The sequence below is a fragment of the Amblyomma americanum genome, chromosome 6 (genome assembly GCF_052857255.1).
Source record: "Amblyomma americanum isolate KBUSLIRL-KWMA chromosome 6, ASM5285725v1, whole genome shotgun sequence".
Classification (NCBI taxonomy): Eukaryota; Metazoa; Arthropoda; class Arachnida; order Ixodida; family Ixodidae; genus Amblyomma; species Amblyomma americanum.
The window spans coordinates 78,060,533-78,082,866 of record NC_135502.1 but is presented as its reverse complement, the minus strand read 5'-3'; the positions used below and the strand labels follow the sequence as shown (position 1 = coordinate 78,082,866).

The window sequence follows — 22,334 nt, the reverse complement described above, 5'->3', positions numbered from 1 at the left end:
GTTTTGTATAAGACCCGCGCCGCGATTCGGCCTCTCTTTGCTGCTCTGGGCGCGTGCGCAAAGCTTTGACGTCGTGCGCAAAAGGGCGCCTCGAGCACATCGGCTTTAGTGCGACTTGACAAGACTGTATGCCAGCCTGCGAGCATCTAGCGCCGTTATCGGTGCCCTCGGCGTCAAGGCGTAGGGACGCGGCATACGAATGAGTGCTGCTGCCTTCGCCTCTCGGCTTTTCTCTTCTTTCTTTTCCCCTTTCTCTTTTCGGCGTCACGAGGAATCCAGATCGGCCTGCCGCAACAGCGACAAAGCTACAACTGCATCTCAATTTCCAGCGGAAGTCAGATAACCCTATAACCTAAACCCAGTACCTGTCTCCGAAGATTACTTTATTTTTCGCTTGAGAGCTGAAACCTCTCACTTCGTGTGAGATAATTCCAAGCATTTGAAATCACACAGTGTATGCGTCAGATAACGTTCGCAGCCAGAGCTGGTTTCCTCGAATACGCTAAAGGTTTGTAGCTGTCCGATTCAGCGATGCAAACACTATGTAGCGCACGCGTTGTCGTCTGAGCCGACGTGCTCTGCCTATTCAGATCTGGTAATCACGGATGTCGACGATGAACACTACAAGCAGTGTCCTCCAAAGAAAGAATGCGGTGTGATTTTTATCCGGCGTTCTGTAGAAATCTATTAATCGGAGAAGGTCGAAGATCGGAGAAGATCTGCTGATCGGATGGCTTGGCTTAGCCCATATTCGATGTAACGATGGGGAGATACAGGGGTATAATTAATAGCGATAATAATGCAGGTCTGATGCAGCAATTATTATTCATGGAAAGGAGAAAGCCGGCCCTGAAAGTGAAAATAATGTGTTCTGTTTAGGTTTCTGATGGAAATTACCGGTTCTTGCCTGTCCTGAAATACGTTATATTCGGGCATTGGAAGATAAAAAGCCGAAAGAATGAACCGCAAAAAAAAATTTACAAAATATGGCACTAAACTTTCACTACTCAGGGTCAGCTTTCAGTTTTTTTCAACCACTAATGAAATCTGGAGTGGCATCGAACTGAAATCAAAGAATCCAACCTATAGCTGGTACTGATCATTACAATGGTCATTACGCTTTACTTTGATGTTTCCGTGCCCTCTGCGAAGCTTTTTTACAATTAAGTGTGTTGTATTGTGTTTGGTTTAGGGGCGCATAAGGATCTGAGACTATCACGCGCCAAGCTCAAGGTATAGCGAATTTTTGTTCTGCAGAATTTTACAAAATTGTGAAAAAACATTGGTGCTGTAGAGGGCCTAATAAATTAACTCGTACTACCTAGTACTGACAAAGAAAATAAATTTAGAAAATGGCTAATAGTGCAAGCTTTAAACAGTGTCGGGTAACCTCAGCAGCCATCGATCCTTAGCTGGACAAGGTTCGCGAAGCTCCCAACAGATTAAATAAAAACCTCAGCCTTCTTCTCAGGAATGAGAACGTGGTTGAGGAGTAGTTAAAAATGTATTCCTTGTAAAAAATTGGCTATGATTGCTCATATGCATAGTTTGCTTGAAACATCTGCTTTCTCTAAAATCTTTAAAAGAAGTGACAAGTCGGTAAGTGCACCTTCAGCCAAAAAGTAACATTTGATGGAAAGGTATGTACCCGCCGCGGTGGCTCAGTGGTTAGGGCTCTCTGCTACTGATTCGGAGTACCCGTGTTCGAACCCGACCGCGGCGGCCGCGTTTTTATGGAGGCGAAACGCTAAGGCGCCCGTGTGCTATGCGGTGCCAGTGCACGTCAAAGATCCCCAGGTAGTCGGAATTATTCCGGAGCCCTCCACTACGGCACCTCTTTATTCTTTCACTCCCTCCTTCATCCCTTCCCTTACGGCGCGGTTCAGGTGTCCAACGATATATGAGACAGATACTGCGCCATTTCCTTTCCCCAAAAACCAATTTTCATTTTTCAAAGGTATGTGTTAATTGTAAAATGGAGCAAATTACTATTACTTTGTTATGATTTAGCGTAATGAATGAAATCGAATGACGCTGTCTAAATCGTCCTCCTCCTCCTCGTGCAGCGTCCAGCCGGGGAGGCGGCCGCGCCCCGCGCATCACCGAGCAGCCGATGGACGTGGTGGTTCGCAAGCACGAGCCGGTGACGCTGCGGTGCGGCGCGGACGGCGACCCGCCGCCGCGCATCGCCTGGTTCCACGACGGGCGGCCCGTGCGCGACTCGGCGACGCGCATGGTGCTGCCCGAGGGACAGCTCTTCTTCCTGCAAGTGCAGCACAGCCGGCGGGACCAGGACACGGGCCTCTACTGGTGCAGCGCCACCAACCCGCTGGGCTCGGCCCGGTCGCGCAACTCCAGCGTGGAGCTCGCCGGTGAGTGTCTGGACGCCCGTGTACATACACTGCATTCACGGGCCGCGCGATGAATCACGACAAAGCGCAGCGTATCGTGTGTAAATGAAATCGAATGACGCTAAATATTAGCATTGTTTATATTGTCTTTGTTTACCGTTTTACGCACCCTGCTTTCACCCGTGCAAGGTTTGCAGCATTGAATAAATAAATAAATAAATAAATAAATAAATAAAGTTACCCGTGGTTTAAACTTTGGTTAACCCTGGTGAGAAACGAAAGCTTCCTTCGCATGGCTACGTTCACAAACGCCAAACACACTGCCGGACGGATTGTCTGTAAAGCGTTGATGAAATGCCCGATGGGGCAGTTGCCACCTGCCACGGTGGGCAGAATAAGATGACGTCAGTAGGTCACATGACCTGTCACGTGACGTGACTGTGCTGACGCTGCCCCCTTAAAACCTAGCGTAGTGAAGCTATCGCTTCAAAACGGGATAGAGCGCAAATACGATCGCTCTTTGCTTACAGCTTTGCCCCGTTTTTATGTCGCATCGCAGTTTCTCAAGAGCCTGCACCTACATACACCTTACCATTAACCCACTTCCTCCTGACATCTTCCCCCGTGGATACTCTTCTACGTGCCAGCCCATGTCGTTTGGACCTCTTTAAAGTGTCAAGAGTGCTTAATATTATCTTGTGAGAGAATTTCGCCTTTTTTACGCGATTTGTACTTTCACTTTAAACAAAAAAAAGAAAAAGATAGAGGGTCGTGATCAAGTTCCATGCCTGCCTTCAATAGGTGCTAAACACACTGGCTTTCGCACTATGCAACGAAAAAGCAACAAGAAAGTACTCGCGTTATGACTTTGTTGCACAAATTAGTTGCCTCCATTAGCTGGCAGCAATACTGTTAAAGGCGCATTCCAGGAACTTCGAGAGAAGCAGGCGGAAGCGGCGAACGTCTTTAACGCAGCGCCGCCAAGCCCGGCGTGTCGTCCGGGATTACTACGACGTGCTTAACCCGAGTCTCCTGGAATGTGCGGAGAAGCGGAAACTCCGAAGCATTCGCTTCACATCGCGCATGCAAAATGGGGCTCGTATATAGCAGCAGCTTCCATCGGGAGCGTTACGCGACGCCCGAGCGCGCGAGTTAAATTAGCGGGCCGCGCTCCAGAATCGCAATGGCGCACTTTGCAACGTCCTGCACGGCCGCATGCTTCTCTAAAGAAGCAGAAACAGTGGAACTAGAAGCCGCAAATAAACAACGAAAAAAGAAAGATAAGGATAGTGGAACGAAGGAAAGACGCCTCGCTTTTATAGTCACCGTCCCCTCCAGATCTCAAGGATCCGTATACACGAAGGCGCGCGCGCACACACATACACACGCATGCTCGAGCACAGAGACGGAGCCGAACCCGTCGCCCGCGATTTTACGGCCGTTCGCGAACGCGACCTCGCGGCGACTGTGCGCGCATAATCGGCATTGGAAACCCAAAGCTAGGTCCACGTAAGGTTTTTGTGCCAGGGATTGTCGCTGCTGCTGCTGCACTTTCTTGGTTGCGGCGATAACCGCGAGCAAGAGAGAGAGAGAGAGAGAGCCCCAAGCGGTGGTAGGGGGCGCCATTAATGCGCGGGTTCGGTCCGATAACGCGGCGGACGTAAAAGCGGCTTGAACAGTCGTGCTGTACAACCTCGTTCCGAGCGTTTTTTTACGACGCCGGTGACGACCTGCTGCTTCTGCCTCTTCTGCTGGTGCTGTCGTTGTACCGTGCGGCGCGGCGGCTGTCGTCCATCTGTCCTCCTCGCCCCTAACACACGCCCACCCTTTCCACGCCGCCGTCGTTTTCCCAGCGCGTATAAGGACATGAATAACCGAACGTGCCGATCACCGAAATCACCCTGTCTGGAAAAAGCGCGCGCCGCGCCGAAGTCGGGAAGATCGCGCCGACGCTTCCTCGCCACCCCGCGACGACGCTTCCTCCCTTGCCACCCCGCGCCGGGCCGTATCTTTATGCGAGTCCGCTGACACCGCGAGGCATTGCCCCAGAAAGAGATGGCGTGGGCCGACCTGTCGCCCAGCTTTGGCGGCGGGGTGGGGGGGACCCGAACGAGTGCAAGACGAGGAAAGTCGTGGTTGTCGTGGCACTTTCGCCCTCCTCTTGTATTTTTGCTGCTCTCTCCCTTTTCGGGCTGGCTGGCATCGCGAGAACTGCGCCAGTTGTCACCGGGGCGTTGCTTCGCGCCCGGACAAGTGCGAGGATCTGTGGGTGTAAAACAGACACGAGACATGACGAGGAATTCTGTGGGAGGAACAGGGTCGCGCTCGGTATAGAAAGCTGAGTCGAGAAAATTAGCGCCCAACAGGGCGAGAGAACACAGTCTGCTCGCGTGAATTGCGAGCGAAGCGGTGAACAGCGAGGGTGGGGGTGAAAGGAGAAATGGTTCGATATGCGGACATAATTCTTTACTATTGTCACTGTCTAGAAGACGACAAAGTGGGCAGTGGCGCGGCAAGAAGCGGTCGCACTAGGCCCAACGCCGTTAAGTCATTACATCGCCATCTGTCATCTAGTCCTGTCTTAATTCATCTGCTTGCCGTCACGTAACACTATCATGTGGATTGACAGCGTTGAAAGAAAATAATCTAATAATTATTGCGCATCTCCCCGAGTACTGCTCCAAGGGGTAAGCTATAGGTATACTTATAATGATAGCAGTACTTTATGTTTTAAATGGATGCAGGAGAGGTCTGCCTGGTTGTTAGCCTAGCATGCTAATCCAGGTGAGAATGAAAGAAGAGAAGAGGGCGAAAAATACAGGAAAAGGCTGCTAAGTCCTGGCAGACGAATCGCTATTTGTGGTGTGACCTGCTGCGTCAATATAGACCCCTTCTTGGTATCGACCCCGCTTGTGACTTCCGCATGCTACGCAATATAGATATCCGTGATCGAAATTGCCTTCACCAAATTCGCCTGGATGTTACCTTCACTAAATTCTATCTACATAAAATTGGTGCATCAAGTAGCACTCTGTGTCCAACATGTGGTGTGCGTGAGGATCTTCAACACTTGGTCTGCCGCTGCAAAATTTTGAATAACCATCGCAAGGCACTGTTAAGTGCTTTAGGAGTCCGACAGGACAGACCTGTGCACATGGAGCATGTCCTTGGACCCTGCAGTGATGCGATTTCGGCTGCGCGAGGGACAAAAGCATTACTAGTTTTTCTTAGGTACTGTTACGTCTCGCCTACCTACGACGCGCGGTATAGCCGGCGCGGATGCAACGGACGCCGCGGCTTCGTTCATCGCGGCCGCAACGCCTCCCGCCAAGCGTGTCCAGGCAGGTTTCAGTGCCACGTGTCGTCGTGCAACGCTTGTCAAAGCGCGGCAGCCGGGGAGAGGAGCTCCCCAACTGAGAGGCGAGGAGGTCTGACCGGCGCCGGCCTGGCGGACGCGCCCGTCACGTCTGGACATGTCGAAGCGACGCCGTATCGGATGACTCTTCTCAACTCGTTCCCTCTTGCCCTCGACTCCGATGGTATAAAACGCCGCTGCCCCGGACGCCGAGGGAGACTTCGATTTCTTCCTTCGAGTAACGTGGTCGCCCTGACCGGCTGCTCTTTTGCGATGCCAGAATAAACAAGTTGTTCTGTTGCCAGTCGACTCATCCTTTGCCGGCACCTTCGGATGTTTCCAGCTTTGCCCCAGGCCGCCAGGCCAACGCTACCCTTGGGGCTTGCGACCCAAATGCAACAACTGGTTGCCAGCGGTGGGATCCCGACAACGGAGGCCAGCAGCGAAGATATGCGTTCAACTGTATGCTGAGCAGCACAACGACCATCCGGGAGCAGTGCAACGAGCCCTGTGTGATGACTGGTTGCCTGCAGCGGAACGACTGCGCTGAATTCTTGGCTGCGAGGTTTGGTGAGTGCGGGACTTTCTTCTTCTGAGTTTTGCCAGGCTTTTGTTAGTGTCAGAAACAGAGCTGGTAATTGTGTTGTCGTTGCTGCCGGGTTAGTTTGCGGCAAGACAATAGTAGGCAGTAGAGAAAGCAGCATTCGGAGCAGCCATGGATTTGAAGTCGTTGCGCAAACCGAAATTGCTGGAGCTTGCAAGAGAGTTGGGTCTGGATGTCTCAGACAAACTCAGAAAACCAGAACTGCTAAGGGCTATTCTTGAGTTGGAGGCTGATGATGACGAGCTGTCGGAATGCCTTGAGACCATTGAGGAGAGGGAACAAAAAGAAAAAGAGAAAGACGAGCGCGAACGTAAAGAGCAAAAAGAGAAAGACGAGCGCGAACGTAAAGAACAAAAAGATAAAGAAGAGCGCGACCGTCAACACGCTTTGGAAATGAAGCGTCTCGAGGTAGAGATGGAACGCGCTCGTAATGGAAGTCAGGCACACGGTGCAGGAGAACGGGTATCGTTCACAATGACTGACCTGATGCGGCCGTTTAAGCTTGGAGAGGACATTGGTTTGTTCCTGGTTAACTTTGAGCGAACGTGCGAGAAGCAGGGGTTCTCTCGGGAAACGTGGCCACAGCGCTTGCTCACTTTGTTACCCGCCGAGGCGGCCGACGTAGTCGCTCGCTTGAAGAGAGAGGAGGCAGAGGATTTCGACCAAGTGAAATCGAGTCTGCTAAAAAAGTACAGGCTGTCAGCGGAGGCGTTCCGTCGGAAGTTTCGGGAAAATGAAAAAGGCAGAAATGAGTCATATACAGAGTTTGCCTACAGGCTTATGTCAAACATGCAGGAGTGGCTCAAAGAAGAGAAAGCGTTTGGTGACCACGAGAAAATTCTGCAGTGTTTCGGGCTGGAACAGTTTTATAGTCGGTTACCTGAGAACGTGCGGTACTGGGTCTTGGATAGGCCAGACGTTAGTACAGTGGCTAAAGCCGCCGAGCTAGCCGAGGAGTTTGTGACGCGTCGGGCTCGCCGAGCTAAGGACGGTCAAAAGGGTGAATTTGGCTCCAAGTCTGAGAGGCCGAAGTTCACACCCATGAGAGCAAGGGGGGACACGCGTAGTGCGGATGCGAGTGAAAGCAGTCCGACCGAACGTAAGGAGACGGCGGCAGCCGAAGCCGAACGCAGAAAGCGGTTCGAGGCGAGGCAAGCGCGCGTGTGTTATACGTGCCAGAAGCCGGGTCACTTTTCGGCGCAGTGTCCAGAAACAAAAAGAGAAGTCGTGTGTTTGTCATTATGTAGCACTGACGAGAACATGAAGCTTCTCGAGCCTTACATGCGAGACTTCCTCGTGAACGGGAAAGAGTGCCGAGTGCTTCGTGATTCCGCAGCTACAATGGATGTAGTTCACCCCTCTTACGTAGAACCCGATATGTTCACGGGCGAGTGCGCATGGATCAAGCAAGCCGTGGAAGCTCACAGCGTGTGTCTGCCCGTAGCAAAAGTGGTTATTGAAGGACCTTTCGGAGCAATTGAGACGGAGGCCGCAGTGTCATCTATGCTGCCCCCCCAGTACCCGTACCTATTTTCGAACCGGTCCGATCACCTCCTGCGCGAGAAGGGTCTTTTGTTTGGTGAGGCTAGCGTTCAGGCCTTAACCAGATCGAGATTTCGGGAGCTCGCTGCAAAGGCGGTAGTTGCGGGGCCGACGTTGTCGAACAATGAGAAAGGGTCGGAGGCGCAGCAAGCTGATATTCAGAGCACGTCCGAACTGAATAAAATTGAGCCTGTAGCGCTTAAGGCACCAGGTACTGGAGAGGAAACGCCCGACACGGGAAAGTTAGAAGAGCTATCTGCAGATTTGCTCATCGCGCCTACGTCCGATGGACTTAATAGGTTGCTAAAAGTCAGCCGGTCGGCTTTGATAGCCGAGCAAAAAAAGGATGGCAGCCTAGAAAACATGCGCTGCAATGTCAAGGAAGGTATCGCCAAGAAAAATGTTCGTTTTGTGGAAAGAGGTGGTGTCTTGTACCGGAAGTATCTAGACCGCAGGGGAGTCGAGTTCGATCAGCTGATCGTGCCTCAGTGCTACCGTCAGGATCTGTTGCGCTTGTCGCATGGCGGTTCGTGGTCCGGTCACCTAGGAGTTAAGAAGACTAAGGACCGTCTCTTGCAAGAGTACTATTGGCCAGGGTGTTTTCGTGACGTAGAACACTTTGTGAGGACATGTGACACCTGTCAACGGGTTGGCAAACCAGGGGACAAATCGAGGGCGCCGTTGAAGTTGGTACCTATCATTACGGAGCCTTTTAGACGGCTCGTTATTGATACAGTGGGACCTCTGCCGGTAACAGCCATGGGGTACAGACACATTTTGACTGTGATCTGCCCAGCCACAAAGTTCCCTGAAGCAGTGCCGCTTAAAGAACTCAGCTCAGTTGAGATAGTCAATGCACTACTGTCCATATTTGCGCGAGTTGGTTTTCCTGCGGAAATCCAGTCAGATCAGGGCACAGTGTTTACCAGCGCTTTGACGACAGCCTTTCTCGAAAGGTGTGGGGTAAAGCTGTTACACAGCTCAGTGTACCACCCACAGTCGAATTCCGTTGAGAAGCTCCACTCCGTCATGAAGCGCGTGTTGAGAGCATTGTGTTTTGAGCAACAAAGTGATTGGGAGCTGTGTCTGCCTGGGGTGATGTTTGCATTAAGGACCGCGCCGCATGCGGCTACGGGGTTTTCGCCAGCTGAGCTGGTGTACGGTCGCTCGCTGCGGTCTCCGCTTCGCATGCTTCGAGACTCGTGGGAAGGCAGGGGCGACGACCCAGTCGTGGTCGAGTACGTGCTTAGTCTCCTCGAACGCTTAAGAAGGGCACAGGAGTTGTCAGGTGAAGCAATGGCAAAGGCCCAGCAGAGGGCCAAGGTTTATTATGATCGGACAGCCAGGGCCCGTCGTTTTGAGGTGGGCGATGAGGTAATGGTATTGCGCACATCGCTAAAAAACAAACTCGACGTGCAGTGGGAGGGCCCAGCACGGATTGTTCAAAAACTGTCGGATGTTAACTACGTGGTGAGTCTGCCAGGAAAGCGGAAAGCACAGCAAGTTTACCACTGTAATCTGCTCAAACCCTATAGACAACGGGAAGCAGTGGTGTGTATGATGGTAAACGTTCCCGAAGAGCTTCCGGTCGAGCTTCCGGGACTAGGCTCAGTGACGAACAGGGAAGACACTGATCAGGTCATTAGTGACTTACTCAGTAAAGCACCGCTGTCGCCTGAGCAGAAAACCGAACTACACCAACTCTTACAAGAGTTTCAAGGTCAGTTCTCTGAGAGGCCTGGTAGGACTTCTGTCCTTACTCATGATATAGAACTTACCTCGCCAGAGCCAGTACGATCCAAGGCGTACCGGGTGTCACCCCGCCAGCGCGATATTATGGAGGCTGAGGTAAAGAAAATGCTACAGCTCGGTGTTATTGAGGCGGGTGAGAGTGATTATACCTCCCCTTTGATTTTAGTTGAGGTACCGGGCAAGGAACCTCGTCCTTGCGTCGACTACCGCAGGCTTAATTCCATTACTAAGGATCAAATTTATCCGATCCCTAACATCGAGGAGCGCCTTGAGAAAGTTAGTAGCGCTCAGTTTATTTCCACCCTAGATCTTGTCAGGGGTTATTGGCAGGTTCCACTTACAGAAGAGGCTAGTAGGTATGCGGCGTTCATTTCACCAATGGGAACATTCCGTCCTAAAGTTTTGAGTTTTGGTTTGAAGAATGCGCCATACTGCTTTTCAAGCCTCATGGACAAAGTGTTGCGGGGACAGGAAGAATTCGCTTTACCGTATTTAGACGACGTAGCGATATTCTCCGCATCCTGGTCTGAGCATATGGCACACTTGCGGGCAGTGCTAACCCGCCTGCGCGAAGCGGGCTTGACAGTCAAGGCTCCCAAGTGCCAATTAGCACAGGCTGAGGTAGTCTACCTCGGTCACGTGATTGGACAGGGTCGTCGCCGCCCCTCTGAAATAAAGGTGGCCGCTGTGCGAGACTTCCCGCAACCGCGCACGAAGACCGATATTCGGTCGTTCTTAGGTGTCGCCGGCTACTATCAGAGGTACATCCCCAGGTACTCCGATATCGCGGCTCCCCTGACGGATGCTCTAAGAAAAACAGAGCCCCAAACAGTCGTCTGGAGCGAGACAAAGGAAAGAGCTTTTAGCGCCTTAAAGAGCGCCCTAACAAGCCAGCCTGTGCTACGATCGCCAGACTACACAAAAGGGTTCGTTGTTCAGTGCGATGCTAGTGAGCGAGGCATGGGCGTTGTACTGTGCCAAAGGGACAATGGAGAAGTGGAACACCCCGTCCTGTATGCTAGTCGTAAGCTGACCTGTCGTGAGCAGGCGTACAGCGCCACCGAGAAAGAGTGTGCGTGTCTCGTGTGGGCCGTTCAGAAATTGTCATGCTACCTAGCCGGCTCGAGGTTTATCATTGAGACGGATCACTGCCCTCTCCAATGGCTGCAGACCATATCTCCCAAAAATGGCCGCCTCCTGCGCTGGAGCCTCGCTTTGCAACAATATTCCTTTGAGGTGCGTTACAAAAAGGGGAGTCTCAACGGTAACGCCGATGGCTTAAGTCGAAGCCCCTAACGTAGGAATCCGCCTCAAAGTTGTTTGTTACTGATGTTTTCTTCCTGAGGCAGGATTTTTAACATATTGCTTTTGTTTAGTGTTTCAAAGTGATTATGTGCTTTCTAGTGCAATTTTCCAATTTGTGGACGCGTTCTGAGTGCTGCTTGACTACTGTAAAGAACTAGGCAGTAGTATAAAAGGGGAAAGAGCCTGGCAGAGCTTAGTGAGGGTTGTCTCGTGCTTGCTGACTGAGCGGTTGCGTTTCGGCGTAGTTCTAACGCTTGCTGGGAACGAGCACAAAAATGGCAACTCTCCCGAAGTGACTTTGCAGTGTCCTATGTGATCCTGAACCCGAGAACGAGGCCTTCTCTGTGCGCTGCGCTCAAGCAACGTCGAGGGACGACCGGTTTCGTTTACGAGCATCATCGAGCGACATCCCTCTGGACAGCGGATGCAGTCCCCTGACCATCGGGATCTCCTTCTCCCGGCGGGGCGGTCTGTTACGTCTCGCCTACCTACGACGCGCGGTATAGCCGGCGCGGATGCAACGGACGCCGCGGCTTCGTTCATCGCGGCCGCAACGCCTCCCGCCAAGCGTGTCCAGGCAGGTTTCAGTGCCACGTGTCGTCGTGCGTGCGTGTGTGTGTGTGTGTGCATGTTTTGCCCACGCTTGTCAAAGCGCGGCAGCCGGGGAGAGGAGCTCCCCAACTGAGAGGCGAGGAGGTCTGACCGGCGCCGGCCTGGCGGACGCGCCCGTCACGTCTGGACATGTCGAAGCGACGCCGTATCGGATGACTCTTCCCAACTCGTTCCCTCTTGCCCTCGACTCCGATGGTATAAAACGCCGCTGCCCCGGACGCCGAGGGAGACTTCGATTTCTTCCTTCGAGTAACGTGGTCGCCCTGACCGGCTGCTCTTTTGCGATGCCAGAATAAACAAGTTGTTCTGTTGCCAGTCGACTCATCCTTTGCCGGCACCTTCGGATGTTTCCAGCTTTGCCCCAGGCCGCCAGGCCAACGCTACCCTTGGGGCTTGCGACCCAGATGCAACAGTACACGGGTTTGGTGAACACCCTTTGATAATCGTGTGTTTGTGAGCGTTGAAAGGAAACAATCTAATCTAGGAACTATTGCACAGCTTCCAAAGGGTAAGCTATGTGTATACCCATATTGATAGTAGTACTGTGTGTTAATGACACTGAGAAGCCGCTTGGAACCGCAGCGAATTGCTCGGCGCCGTTAAGGCGCAGGTGCTAGCCCTGCATGCTTTCGCATTAAAGGTAAGCTCATAAAGCCGAAGCTCAGAAACACAAAAGTTACATGTCTTCTATAGCTATATGCACCTTGCAACTTCTTGCCGTGAGTCTGCCGAGGAAATCATTTTCCATCGCTGCATTTCGAAGTTTCACGGTAGATGAAACGGCAGCCTGTTTCGTGTCGAAATGCAATCTTCGGTGGGAATGTCTTTCCTAGTAGCTGCGTGCTCCTACTTAGCACGGGTGTTAGGTGGACTGGACGTGAGGCGTATAAGAACTCTGTGCCATATGCAAAACAATCATTGCACAGAGCACAAGCATCCCTGGAAGAAGACAATCATGTTGAGAACATGCGCGAAAGGCGGATCAGCATTCGCTGATTCCAAACACGCATGGCGGCCCTATGGGGAACTTGCGCTGAAGTTTGCGGCGCCGATTGCAGCGCCATAACACACTGCCTAGCGAGAAAAGCAAGCAGTTTTGGGTAGTACTCTTAGTACTTTTCCGCGCCACCTTCAGGCGCTTATTGGCGTGAGCCTCCGCGCTCGGTCGAAGGCGCACGTGCCGTGCGTCAGCTATCTGGGCTACGCCGAGAGAAGCTAGCCAATGAATGCTGTCAGCCAAACGCGGGTATATAATCGCGCAGAATGTGTTCTCGTGTTTGCAGCGGCCCAAGCGGCTGACAAAATCAGTTTTGAGTCATGGAATGGAACAATTGCAGTGCCATCTTGGCAGCGCAGGTTTCCCATAGGGCCGCCTCGTCGTTATTATCAATTCGTTAATCTCGTTCGACGCGCATCGTAACCAAAGCTTCCTTTTCGAACATTTTAAATGTCGACTGACACACATGCTCATCGTTAATCGTCAGTCATGTGTAATCCATACAAGAAGACGGCTTCTTTTTCCAAGAATTTCCGGATTATCTGTCTTAACGTCCGCGACGGCCACCCTGTCAAAGAAGATTGTCGAACTTCATGGTAACGAAACAACGCAGCCGACAAGGAACACAGCGCAGTCAGTTTGCACTATACCCTGCCACTAGAACCAACTATCCTGCACCGCTACCTTTGTAGACTTCCAATCACGATTGAGGTCTATAAAGTTATCTCTTTAGCATTACTAATCTGCAATGAATTACGTCGCTGAAAACTGTAGCCATCAGAATTCTAAGCGAGGTGGACTTGTACGTCAAAAGCGCCTGCTAAACGCTATTCGTTTTGCGGCGAGCGTGTGTTCAGTCCTGCATGCGGCACGGAGGGAGCTCCTTGCGAGTTTGCTCTGGTTATTGTATAAGTACCTAGAGTTGCGTGTAGGACTACCGAGTTGCCGCAGAAAGCATCCAAGCTTTGCGGCAAAGCCGCACAGCGAGACCAGTTGTCCGAGCCTTTCACTCGGTATAATTATATAAATCAGCAGTGCCCAAGGTAAAGCATATGGAATGGGATTGCCTAAGGTAATCGCTCGATGATTTCCCCGTCTGAGTTGCGCCGTATAGCGTATCCTGCAAGCGCGAAGTGCCGCTTTTCCGCATGACTTGGATGCTTCTTGCGGCATCTCGGCAGACCTAAGCGCCACTCTAGGTACTTATAGAGTGACTCTAGTTAGCTCAAGTAAAAGCGCTTGAAGTGAACCTGTAACGGTTGGCTCTTTTTTCCACGGGTAGCACAATGGCAAGAGTTGAACTCCAGCCTCGAAACATCGAGCCACAATACCAGCGACTCAAGAGCGTCTTCGACGTTATGCGGGCGCTATAAATTTAAAGAAAGTTGCCAGCTGCTGCATCAGCGCCCGCAGTTTCCCGGGGCATGCACGGGGGTATTCGAAAGTACGAAAGCAAATAAAAGAACCAGTAAACACCGCACCCTTTCACACGTCGATCAGGCAAGAAGAGGAGGAGGAGGAGTGACACACACCGCGCGATGCCGCGATCACGTCTAACGACCTGGTTCCACCGGATCGGCCATCGCTCGTTACGTCCTTTGTGCGAATGCAAAAGCGCGAAGATAAAATAAGCAAAGCAGGAGCAAAATGGACTCCGCGCCCGTGTACGGAGCCGGCATCTATAGCGCGTTTACCAGCACCGCCACCGAGGGCAGCAGCTAGCAGCCATCGGGAGGGAGTCAGCGTGCGCTGCCCCGTAATTTATGCGGCGGACGGGCTATAGTGTTGCTCCGCTTTCTCGGCTCTTGCTTCGCTCTCTTCTTTCTTCTTTCTTCTTCTTCTCTCCGTTCTTCTTTTTCCCTTGCGGCTTCCGTGTGAAATATGAGGCCAATCAGTGAGCAGCTGCGACGAACGTTAACGTATTCGCCTGCTATACGCGGTCGCGAGGGCCGCGCGGCGCGCTGCTGCTCTGGAAGAAACGCCCAGATCTCCCGTGTGTGTGCGTTGGTAGCTGCAATGCCCCCCCCCCCCCCCCCCCCCCCCCCCTCCTAAGCCTAACCACCCATTCGGTATCTCTCTTTTGCTCATTTTCTGCTCGGCGCATATCTCACGTCTGTTCGTCTGTCCGTCCATCTGTTTTGCGGTCTCGCCGACCGCCTCTTTACGTGCATGCTTGTTGTTTGCGATCCGCGCACTTTCTCTTTAGCGTGCTCTCTTGCTGTTTCCATTTGGCGCCGTGTCTTCATATCTCGCCGCGCGCCACTAACCGAAATGGGAGTTCCGACAGGTTGCAGTACGCACTGAGATGCCGCCGCAACCCGTGCGCCGTAGACGCGGGACGTGTTGCTTACGTTATAAGGCTTATTCACCCACGGCGGTGGCTCACTGGTCAGTGGCCCTCAGCTGCGAGCCCACGGTGGCGGGTTCGATACCGGCCGCGGCGGCATTTCATTGTGGGGAAATGCAAAAAAAAGGAGTGCGTGTATGTGTGCGTGTGTGTTTGTGTGTGTGTGTGGGGGGGGGGGGGGGGGGTATATCGATATTTCGGTCCAAAGATCACCGAGTGCTCGAAAGTAATCCGGAGCCTTCCACAGGAGTGTCTCGTAGAATGCACTGTTGTTCTGGTAGGACAAAACCAATCAATCATTGAATTAAAATTTGTTTATCACCGCCGCGGTGATCAGTAGTTATGGCGCTCGGCTGCTGACCCGAAAGATGTGGCTTCGATCCCGGCCGCGGCAGTCGAATTTCGATGCAGGCGAAATTCTATAGGCCCGCGTGATGTACGATGTCAGTGCACGTTAAAGAAGCTCAGGTGGTCGGAATTTCCGGAGCCCTTCACTACGGCGTTCCTTTAGCCTGAGTCGTTTCAGGTCGTTAAGCCCCCATAAACCATAAACTACAAAATTTGTTTATTATAGTCGTGTAGAAACGCATCAGGATGTACTAATTATTGAGCAAGTCTCCCACCGGCTTGTCTCGGCAGCGAAGCCCTGCATGTGCTAGAAAACAAAAAGAATCTACCATCTCAGGTTCTCTTTTCACCTGTGCACACTGTGCGCACCTATACCTGCTCTTCGGGTCGGTCGGCAAATTGTATAATACCTTATGAGGCAAATCGCAATGCCGTATAAAAAAGAACTGCGAACGAATCTCGCACATAGTGCAAGAACTCTATCACTCCCTTGTACACCCACCATATAATTAATCGTCTAGTCTCGCGGCGATTTTCGCTCAAGACCGGTAGCGCGGTATAGCCATCGGTAATTCAGACGGCATTCGTTCGCTCCACTGACGATAGATGACGCGAGCAGAGCAGCAGCCAAAACAGAGACAAAAAAAGTGTGTACGGAAGATAGAAGTCGTCGTCGCCCACTTCCACGCACTGACAGCGCACCCATCTATCGCGGGAACGAGTTCCGCAGCCATATAATGTAGGGCGGCCGGGCTATGCCAGGAGCGGCACGAAATATTTCGAATGGCCACGCGGCACTGACTTGCAGGGAATGCGAGAACGCAAACGCCCACGGTCGGCTCCTTAAGTGTTCGCGAGCGCGGAGGGTCGAAACGAAATTACCTCCTTTAATTAAATAAAGAAAAAAAGAGGGAAAACCTAAAATCACTCTTGGGTGGCGGGGTTGTGCAGCAGAAGCATCAGCAGCAGTGCATGCGGGCGGCAAAGAGGGAAGGTGAGAGCATCTGCACGGCGTGGAATAAAAAGAGAGAAAGGGGGGGGGGGGGGTTGGAAAGAGCAGCGCGCCAAGATTAGGCGTCCGCCGCCGGAGTGAAATATTTCGCTCATTGCAAAAAACGACGCTGGAGGGGGTTTGGAATGGAGAACCCCGGGTTTCTCGGCGAGCGCGTGTCTTCGCGGGGCGCGCAACCCCAGGGTCTCGCCTGCAGCGACCGCCTCTCAGATTTACAGCCTTCGGAGGAAGAAGAAAGTGCCCGGGGAGGAAAGGGATCGTCATTGTGGACCCTTTGTCAGGGAACGCAGAGAGAGAACAGCAGACGAGTATTTTTCCTTCTAATTTTTTTTTGTTTTCTCGCATCCCTGTCCCCGTTCGTCCTTCTACCGCTCTTATAGCACGCTATACAGCGGGTCCAGGGTCCTGAAACGATATTAATAGGCTTACACGGCGAGGCCGGGCACAGGGCGAAAGAGCCCGTCCGGATTCTCGAAGGAAAATGTCCGGATTCCGCGGGGCTTAGCGAACAAAGCGGTGTTTTCTTACGAGTGCGCTTCTTTCCTCCACTTTTGCGTGTACACGTATGGTGGGGGCGCGTGCGCGCCCTTTCAGAGGGCCCTCTAAAAGAGCGGCTGCGCTCGCCGACGCCGCGCAGCGGCGCTGCAGTCGTTTTCTTCTCTCAAACTGCAATGCTGCTCCCGTCGTGAGCCTGCTGCTTCACTTGCTGTCTCTGGCGAGATTTATTACGTGTACTGCGGCGGCCTGTATCAACGCGTCGCATTGTCTCAGGGACTCGGCGTACAGCGTTTATTCCCGTCGCGCGGACGCGCAGCTCCAGCTCACGCGTGCGAGACTATAGCGACGTGTTTTTCGGATACGACTCACACGGGCACAGGATAGCCTCCGAATTCGGTGAAGCGTCCCAGATATCATTATTAATTCATCTAACATTATTATGTGCGGTCAACAAGTGGGTGAGTGAGTGAGCTCTCCTTTTCATTGTCTCACCAAGCCAACCCTCAAGATCGGTGATTTACACCCTCGCGATGCTGCTCGAGATTTCTGATGCAAACTCCCGCAGTTCATACCGCCTGTATTTGTACGCTGGAAATTCTGCGACAGATTTTAGTGACAACCCGTTCTATTGTCCACCGTTTCATGGACCTTTGCTGGACATGTTGTGTACGGCTTCTGTACATACTGAAAACCGAAACTATATTGAGAAGCTTGAAAATCAAAGCTACTCAATTCGAAATCCCCGCCGCGGTGGCTCAGTGGTTAGGGCGCTCGACTACTGATCCGGAGTTTCCGGGTTCGAACCCGACCGCGGCGGCTGCGTTTTTATGGAGGAAAAATGCTAAGGCGCCCGTGTGCTGTGCGATGTCAGTGCACGTTAAAGATCCCCAGGTGGTCGAAATTATTCCGGAGCCCTCCACTACGGCACCTTTTCTTCCTTTCTTCTTTCACTCCCTCCTTTATCCCTTCCCTTACGGCGCGGTTCAGGTGTCCAACGATATATGAGACAGATACTGCGCCATTTCCTTTCCCCAAAAACCAATTATTTATTTCAGTTCGAAAGCCGTTGTGAGAACAGAAAGTACCAAACATATCATGAATTAGTCGCATGCCTGGTTGCAATCTAGACAAGCCTGCATTTTAAAGCCCCGTTCTCGAATAAATACGCCATAGATCTCACGGCGCCGTAAACACACGAAGGTAAATTCGAGTTGGTTTGGTGTTCGCGGTCACTGGCAAAGAGACGATGAGAGAGGTTTTTTGTAGCGATAGCTAGGTTACGGTAGCATTTCGAGCCTTCAGCGTGGCGGCGCCGCCACCCCTGTGGCTGCGCCGTCACGTGATTCGTCACGTGGTGCGGAGCAGCTGCCGGCGGCGCGGCGCCGTGGCTGATCATGTGGCTCGTCACGTGGTTGGTCACGTGACCAAGTTCCACTCGGCCAGCTGTCGCTATCGCATCAATCCAGGTTGAACCAGAGCTAAACCACCGCCAATTGTTTTTTCTTCAGTAGCGATCTTAACAAACGCACAGCTACCCGGAAAAGACAGCATGTAACAAGGAAAATATGGCGTCTGGTAAGCATGCAACAATGACTATTACTGGCGAGACCAAATAGGGACGTCCACACTTCACAAACATATACTCCGCCCGAAAAATTTGGCTTGCCAGTCTTTGTTTACCAGGGCTGCCAGTTAGTGACGCCAGGCAAGCCAAAGAACCCAACCAATCCCCGCGAAATCCCTGCGTGGTCTGGGACACACCGGCGTCCTCACACGGCGTCGCTACCCACGGAAGTACTAGCTTCTCTGCAAAAACCGCCGTCAGACAAATACTGTATATCATAAACAGCAGCGAATCTGCGGCGGTATCGACCGCATCGCACTCCCCGTCCGTCGACCACCGCTGGCGGCGGCCACCACCACTTGCACGAAGAGGAAATAAGAAGAGGCCGCGAGGGGACGTGGCGGTCGCAGGGCGGAGGACAGGTGGACAATTAGCCGTTGGCAGCGACGAAAACGCCGCCGCCCATGGCCACGCACGGCTTGCGCACCACCGGCCGGCTTCGTGGCCTGCACACCCGGCCGCCGCATTCTTCGAACGCCCAGCCCTTGTTTTCTTTGCCCTCATGGGTCCCCTCGCACGGCCGAGACTGAAAGGCACGCTCTCCGACCGGCCAGGGAAACAGGAGGAGTCTGCGCGCTCTTATCCGGGCGCCAGTGCCGCGGGAGGGACGCAATTAATTGCGTCTAATTGGTGCACCCAAAACGTCGGCCCACTCGCGTCGAGCCCTGCCCCGCTGAGGAGAGAGGGAGCCTCTTTTGTACCGAGCGAAGCGCCTCTCGCGACCGGCCTCAGCAGCAGCAGCATCAGGCCGGGCGGCCGCGCCGAAGTCCTCCGTGGCGTCGATCGTTATGTTTTCCGTCCACGTAGAGCACGGTGTGCTCACGCCGCACGCACACGCAAGCACGAACACACCTAAAACTCTCCAGCGGCGGGGCTTGTTTCGGGTGGAGTGTATATACGCCGGTGGTGCGGGGGCAGCAGCGGAGCTCGGCACTCGAGCACGCAGCTCGGCGGCCAACCGAATCCCTCGCGAGCCGAGCGCGCAGGAAATTGCGGCCGTAGAAAGGCTGCGACCGCGTCCAGAGAGAACTGGGCGCTGCCCCACTCGATCCGCTCTCTCATTTTCCTTTTTTTTTTTCATTCTTCCTCTTTGATGCGCGGAGAGGTGAGGGACGCACTTACCAAACTGGGACGCATGCAGCGGCCGCTAGAGAGACGGACAGAGCTCTTCGAGCGAGAAAAGGCCGTTTTCTCTATAATTTTTTTCCTTTGTCCCAGCGAACAAATGGTCCAGCGACGACGCCTCCCCGAGCGTACGTAGGTAGATCAAAGGACTATCGCGTTCATCAAGAACCGTCCCGCCCGCTTTTGCCAAACTAGCGACTGCTCTCTCAAGTGCTGCGAAGGTATATATACACACACGCACACTGGGGATGCGAACCTGCTGTAACTTTACTTTGTTTGCCTGCGTACGTGCTTGCGAAGCCGATGGAGGACGCAGAAGCTGCAGCACACACGTGACCGCTTCGCGTAGAAGTAGACGCTTGGGGTTGCGTACGCAAATATACGCTGCCTTCGCAATAACGAAAAGATTCATCATGCGCGGAGCCAGATAGGGCAGGCAGAAGGAAGGTCCCGCGCACTAGCTCGCTCAGCATGCGAGCCGCGTTCCGCTCAGCACCGTCGAATACCCGTATTTTTCGGCGTGGCTTCTTTTTTTTTTCTTCTCGAGCAGCGCTGTATAGCTGACTGGATGCCTCCTCTGGTCCGAGTGAGAGGCCGCGTGGCTACCACTACGCGGGTCTCGCTTAATTAGCGTTCGCCACTCGCCGACCGCGCTGCCCCGGGGCGATTGGGAGGACTAAGTATACATCTTGGTGCACAGCATCGCATCCCGACCCGCGTGAGAATTATAGCGTCCCATACGAAAGGCCCTTCTGGCATCGGGGCGTGCCCCCTCCAGAAAAGGAAGGCGTTTTCGACCAGCCCCGGGCTTGTGCTTTTGTTGTTGTTTTTCACTCGTGAGTCACTATATACACGTATGCATCTCTGCACGGGGGCATCTAAGGCACGTTTTCGGCGGGACCTGCCATTAAGCCTGGACTGAAACGCCTAGCTATAGCTTCGCTTCTAAAAGGGGGCTGTTGTCGGCCAATGATTTCTGGCCTCGTCCGCAGGGTGCTATGGGCGCTTCGGCGTCTTTAAAGGCGGCAGCGTCGCTGAGAGTGCTATACGATGGGTGGTGGGAGTCGGCGCGCGCTGCTTTGCAGCTGCTCGAGATACACTCGACAATCGCGGCTGTCTTTCTGTTCGGAGAGACGCTATCAGGCGTTCTACCTGCGGAGTTGTACACCGGATAGCGAGGCGGTATTTACACGGAAGGCAGTTAGCCAGCGAGGCCAGTTCAAGCCCTTTCGCAGTCACGTGGGCCGCCAGTTAGCAGTGGTCTGTGCAGCTGACAGCTGTTTTTGTCGGGGCTATACCGAGAAGGGCTGCATTTTAGACTTCGGCCCAAACGTTAGATATACCTACAATTTGCACATAGGAAAGTTGCATGCGGAGTTCTTTAGCTGATGATATCCTTGGAATGAACACATTAACTTGGCTCAAACATTCGAACTATTTTGAATTAGGAAAAGATAGTATTATTATTCTCTCACTATGTCTCAAAACACCGTTTCCGATTCTCGTTTCCCAGCTCTACGCAGAAAAAAAAAGCAATGATTAACGAGAAAAGAGCAGCTCATTAAGTTACCTGAATACTCGTTACCTTGTGCGCATGGCGTACAATTAAAACACCGTCTAAAAAGTTTCAATGGCTTGCTGCGCGTCACAGTCCCGCTTCTAATGCGTCTTCTTGCTTTCACTCGTTAGAGGACGCATCTGCAGTTGGCTCTTTTCAGAAGCGTTAATGATGCTTCCTCGGGGAGTCTCCTACGTCTAAATAATGGCGGCGCACCGTCATGAAGTGGCCGTGATGCTTCCATCTACCCCTACCAAAGCTGGACAAAACTCGCACTCGACATTGCGCCGCATATTACTACCAGGATGTAACCTTCCCTATACTGTCTGGCTAAACACTATTAGCGCTTCTGTGTCGCCGCCGTTGAAATCAAAGCACCCAGCTCAAGATCTACGCCGGCGGCGTCTACACAGGCAGAAAGAGAGAGCCGGTAAGTCAGTGCTAAGCTGGCAGAAAACAAAACAGCCGTCGGTCAGCTAGCATTAGCGTCACCCGCCTCCCACCCAGCCTCTCCTCCCCCTTCGCGGACGTTAAGCCTCCCGGCATCCAGATCCCCCGGCAGTCTCTCCTCGGCTCGCGACAGCGGCCCTGGACCGCGCTGTACGCGCGCGAGAAAGTACCGCGCCAACTTCTTGATCTTGGCGGTAATCTCCACCTTGACGCCAGGAGCAGTCGCGAGTGTCTGAGCCCGGACGAGCTCGCTGCTCCAACCTGGCGTTTCCCTCCCTCTCGCGCGCCGCCCGCAAGGCGCTGCTGCCGTCGCCGCTCGCGTTCGACGCCGCCGCGGCTTGTCTTTGCCCCGCGTCAGCGATAGACGCGGGATCAATCGCCTCCCGGCACGCCAGAGAGGCGAGGAGAGGAGATGCTACGGCCACCACTGTGGAGTATACCTCCTCTCGGGGATTGATGGGGTCGCTTCTTCGAGACTCCCACAGAGGTATAGCAGTAATCTCCTCGCGGCTTTTGGGGCTGTTCCTCGACTGGCTGGACCCTTGTGCTCGTATATTACAGGGGTGGCAGATGGTCAGCGGAGGCGGCCCGTTCACGGAAGAAAGTTTGTCGAACAAGTGTGGTGGATAGAAGAGAGGAGTGGTAGTCGTCGTTGTATACTTATCGTGTGTGTGTATATATATAATATTCTGGACGTCGCTACAACGAGGTGCGGGGAGCGGCCGTTTTCCCTCGTGTTGATTTTGGTGAGGGAATCGGAAGAATTAAAAGGCCTGTAAGTAAGTTGCTCGAAATGAACTCGAGTGCTGAGACCGTTCATCTCTTCACGCAATCGGATCGGAATAACGCAGGCC

The 22,334-nt window shown here is 53.0% G+C and overlaps 1 protein-coding gene across 6 annotated transcripts in view; it reads left to right on the top strand.

Moving 5' to 3' along the window:
- Positions 1 to 22,334, top strand: part of LOC144093766 (roundabout homolog 2-like) — a 201,359-nt gene that overhangs the window by 122,927 nt on the left and 56,098 nt on the right. For all 6 annotated transcript variants that reach the window (XM_077627467.1, XM_077627463.1, XM_077627468.1 and 3 more), the window contains exon 2: positions 2,067 to 2,372. In XM_077627467.1, coding sequence (XP_077483593.1) covers positions 2,067 to 2,372 — 306 coding nt within the window. The remainder of the gene's footprint in view (positions 1 to 2,066; positions 2,373 to 22,334) is intronic.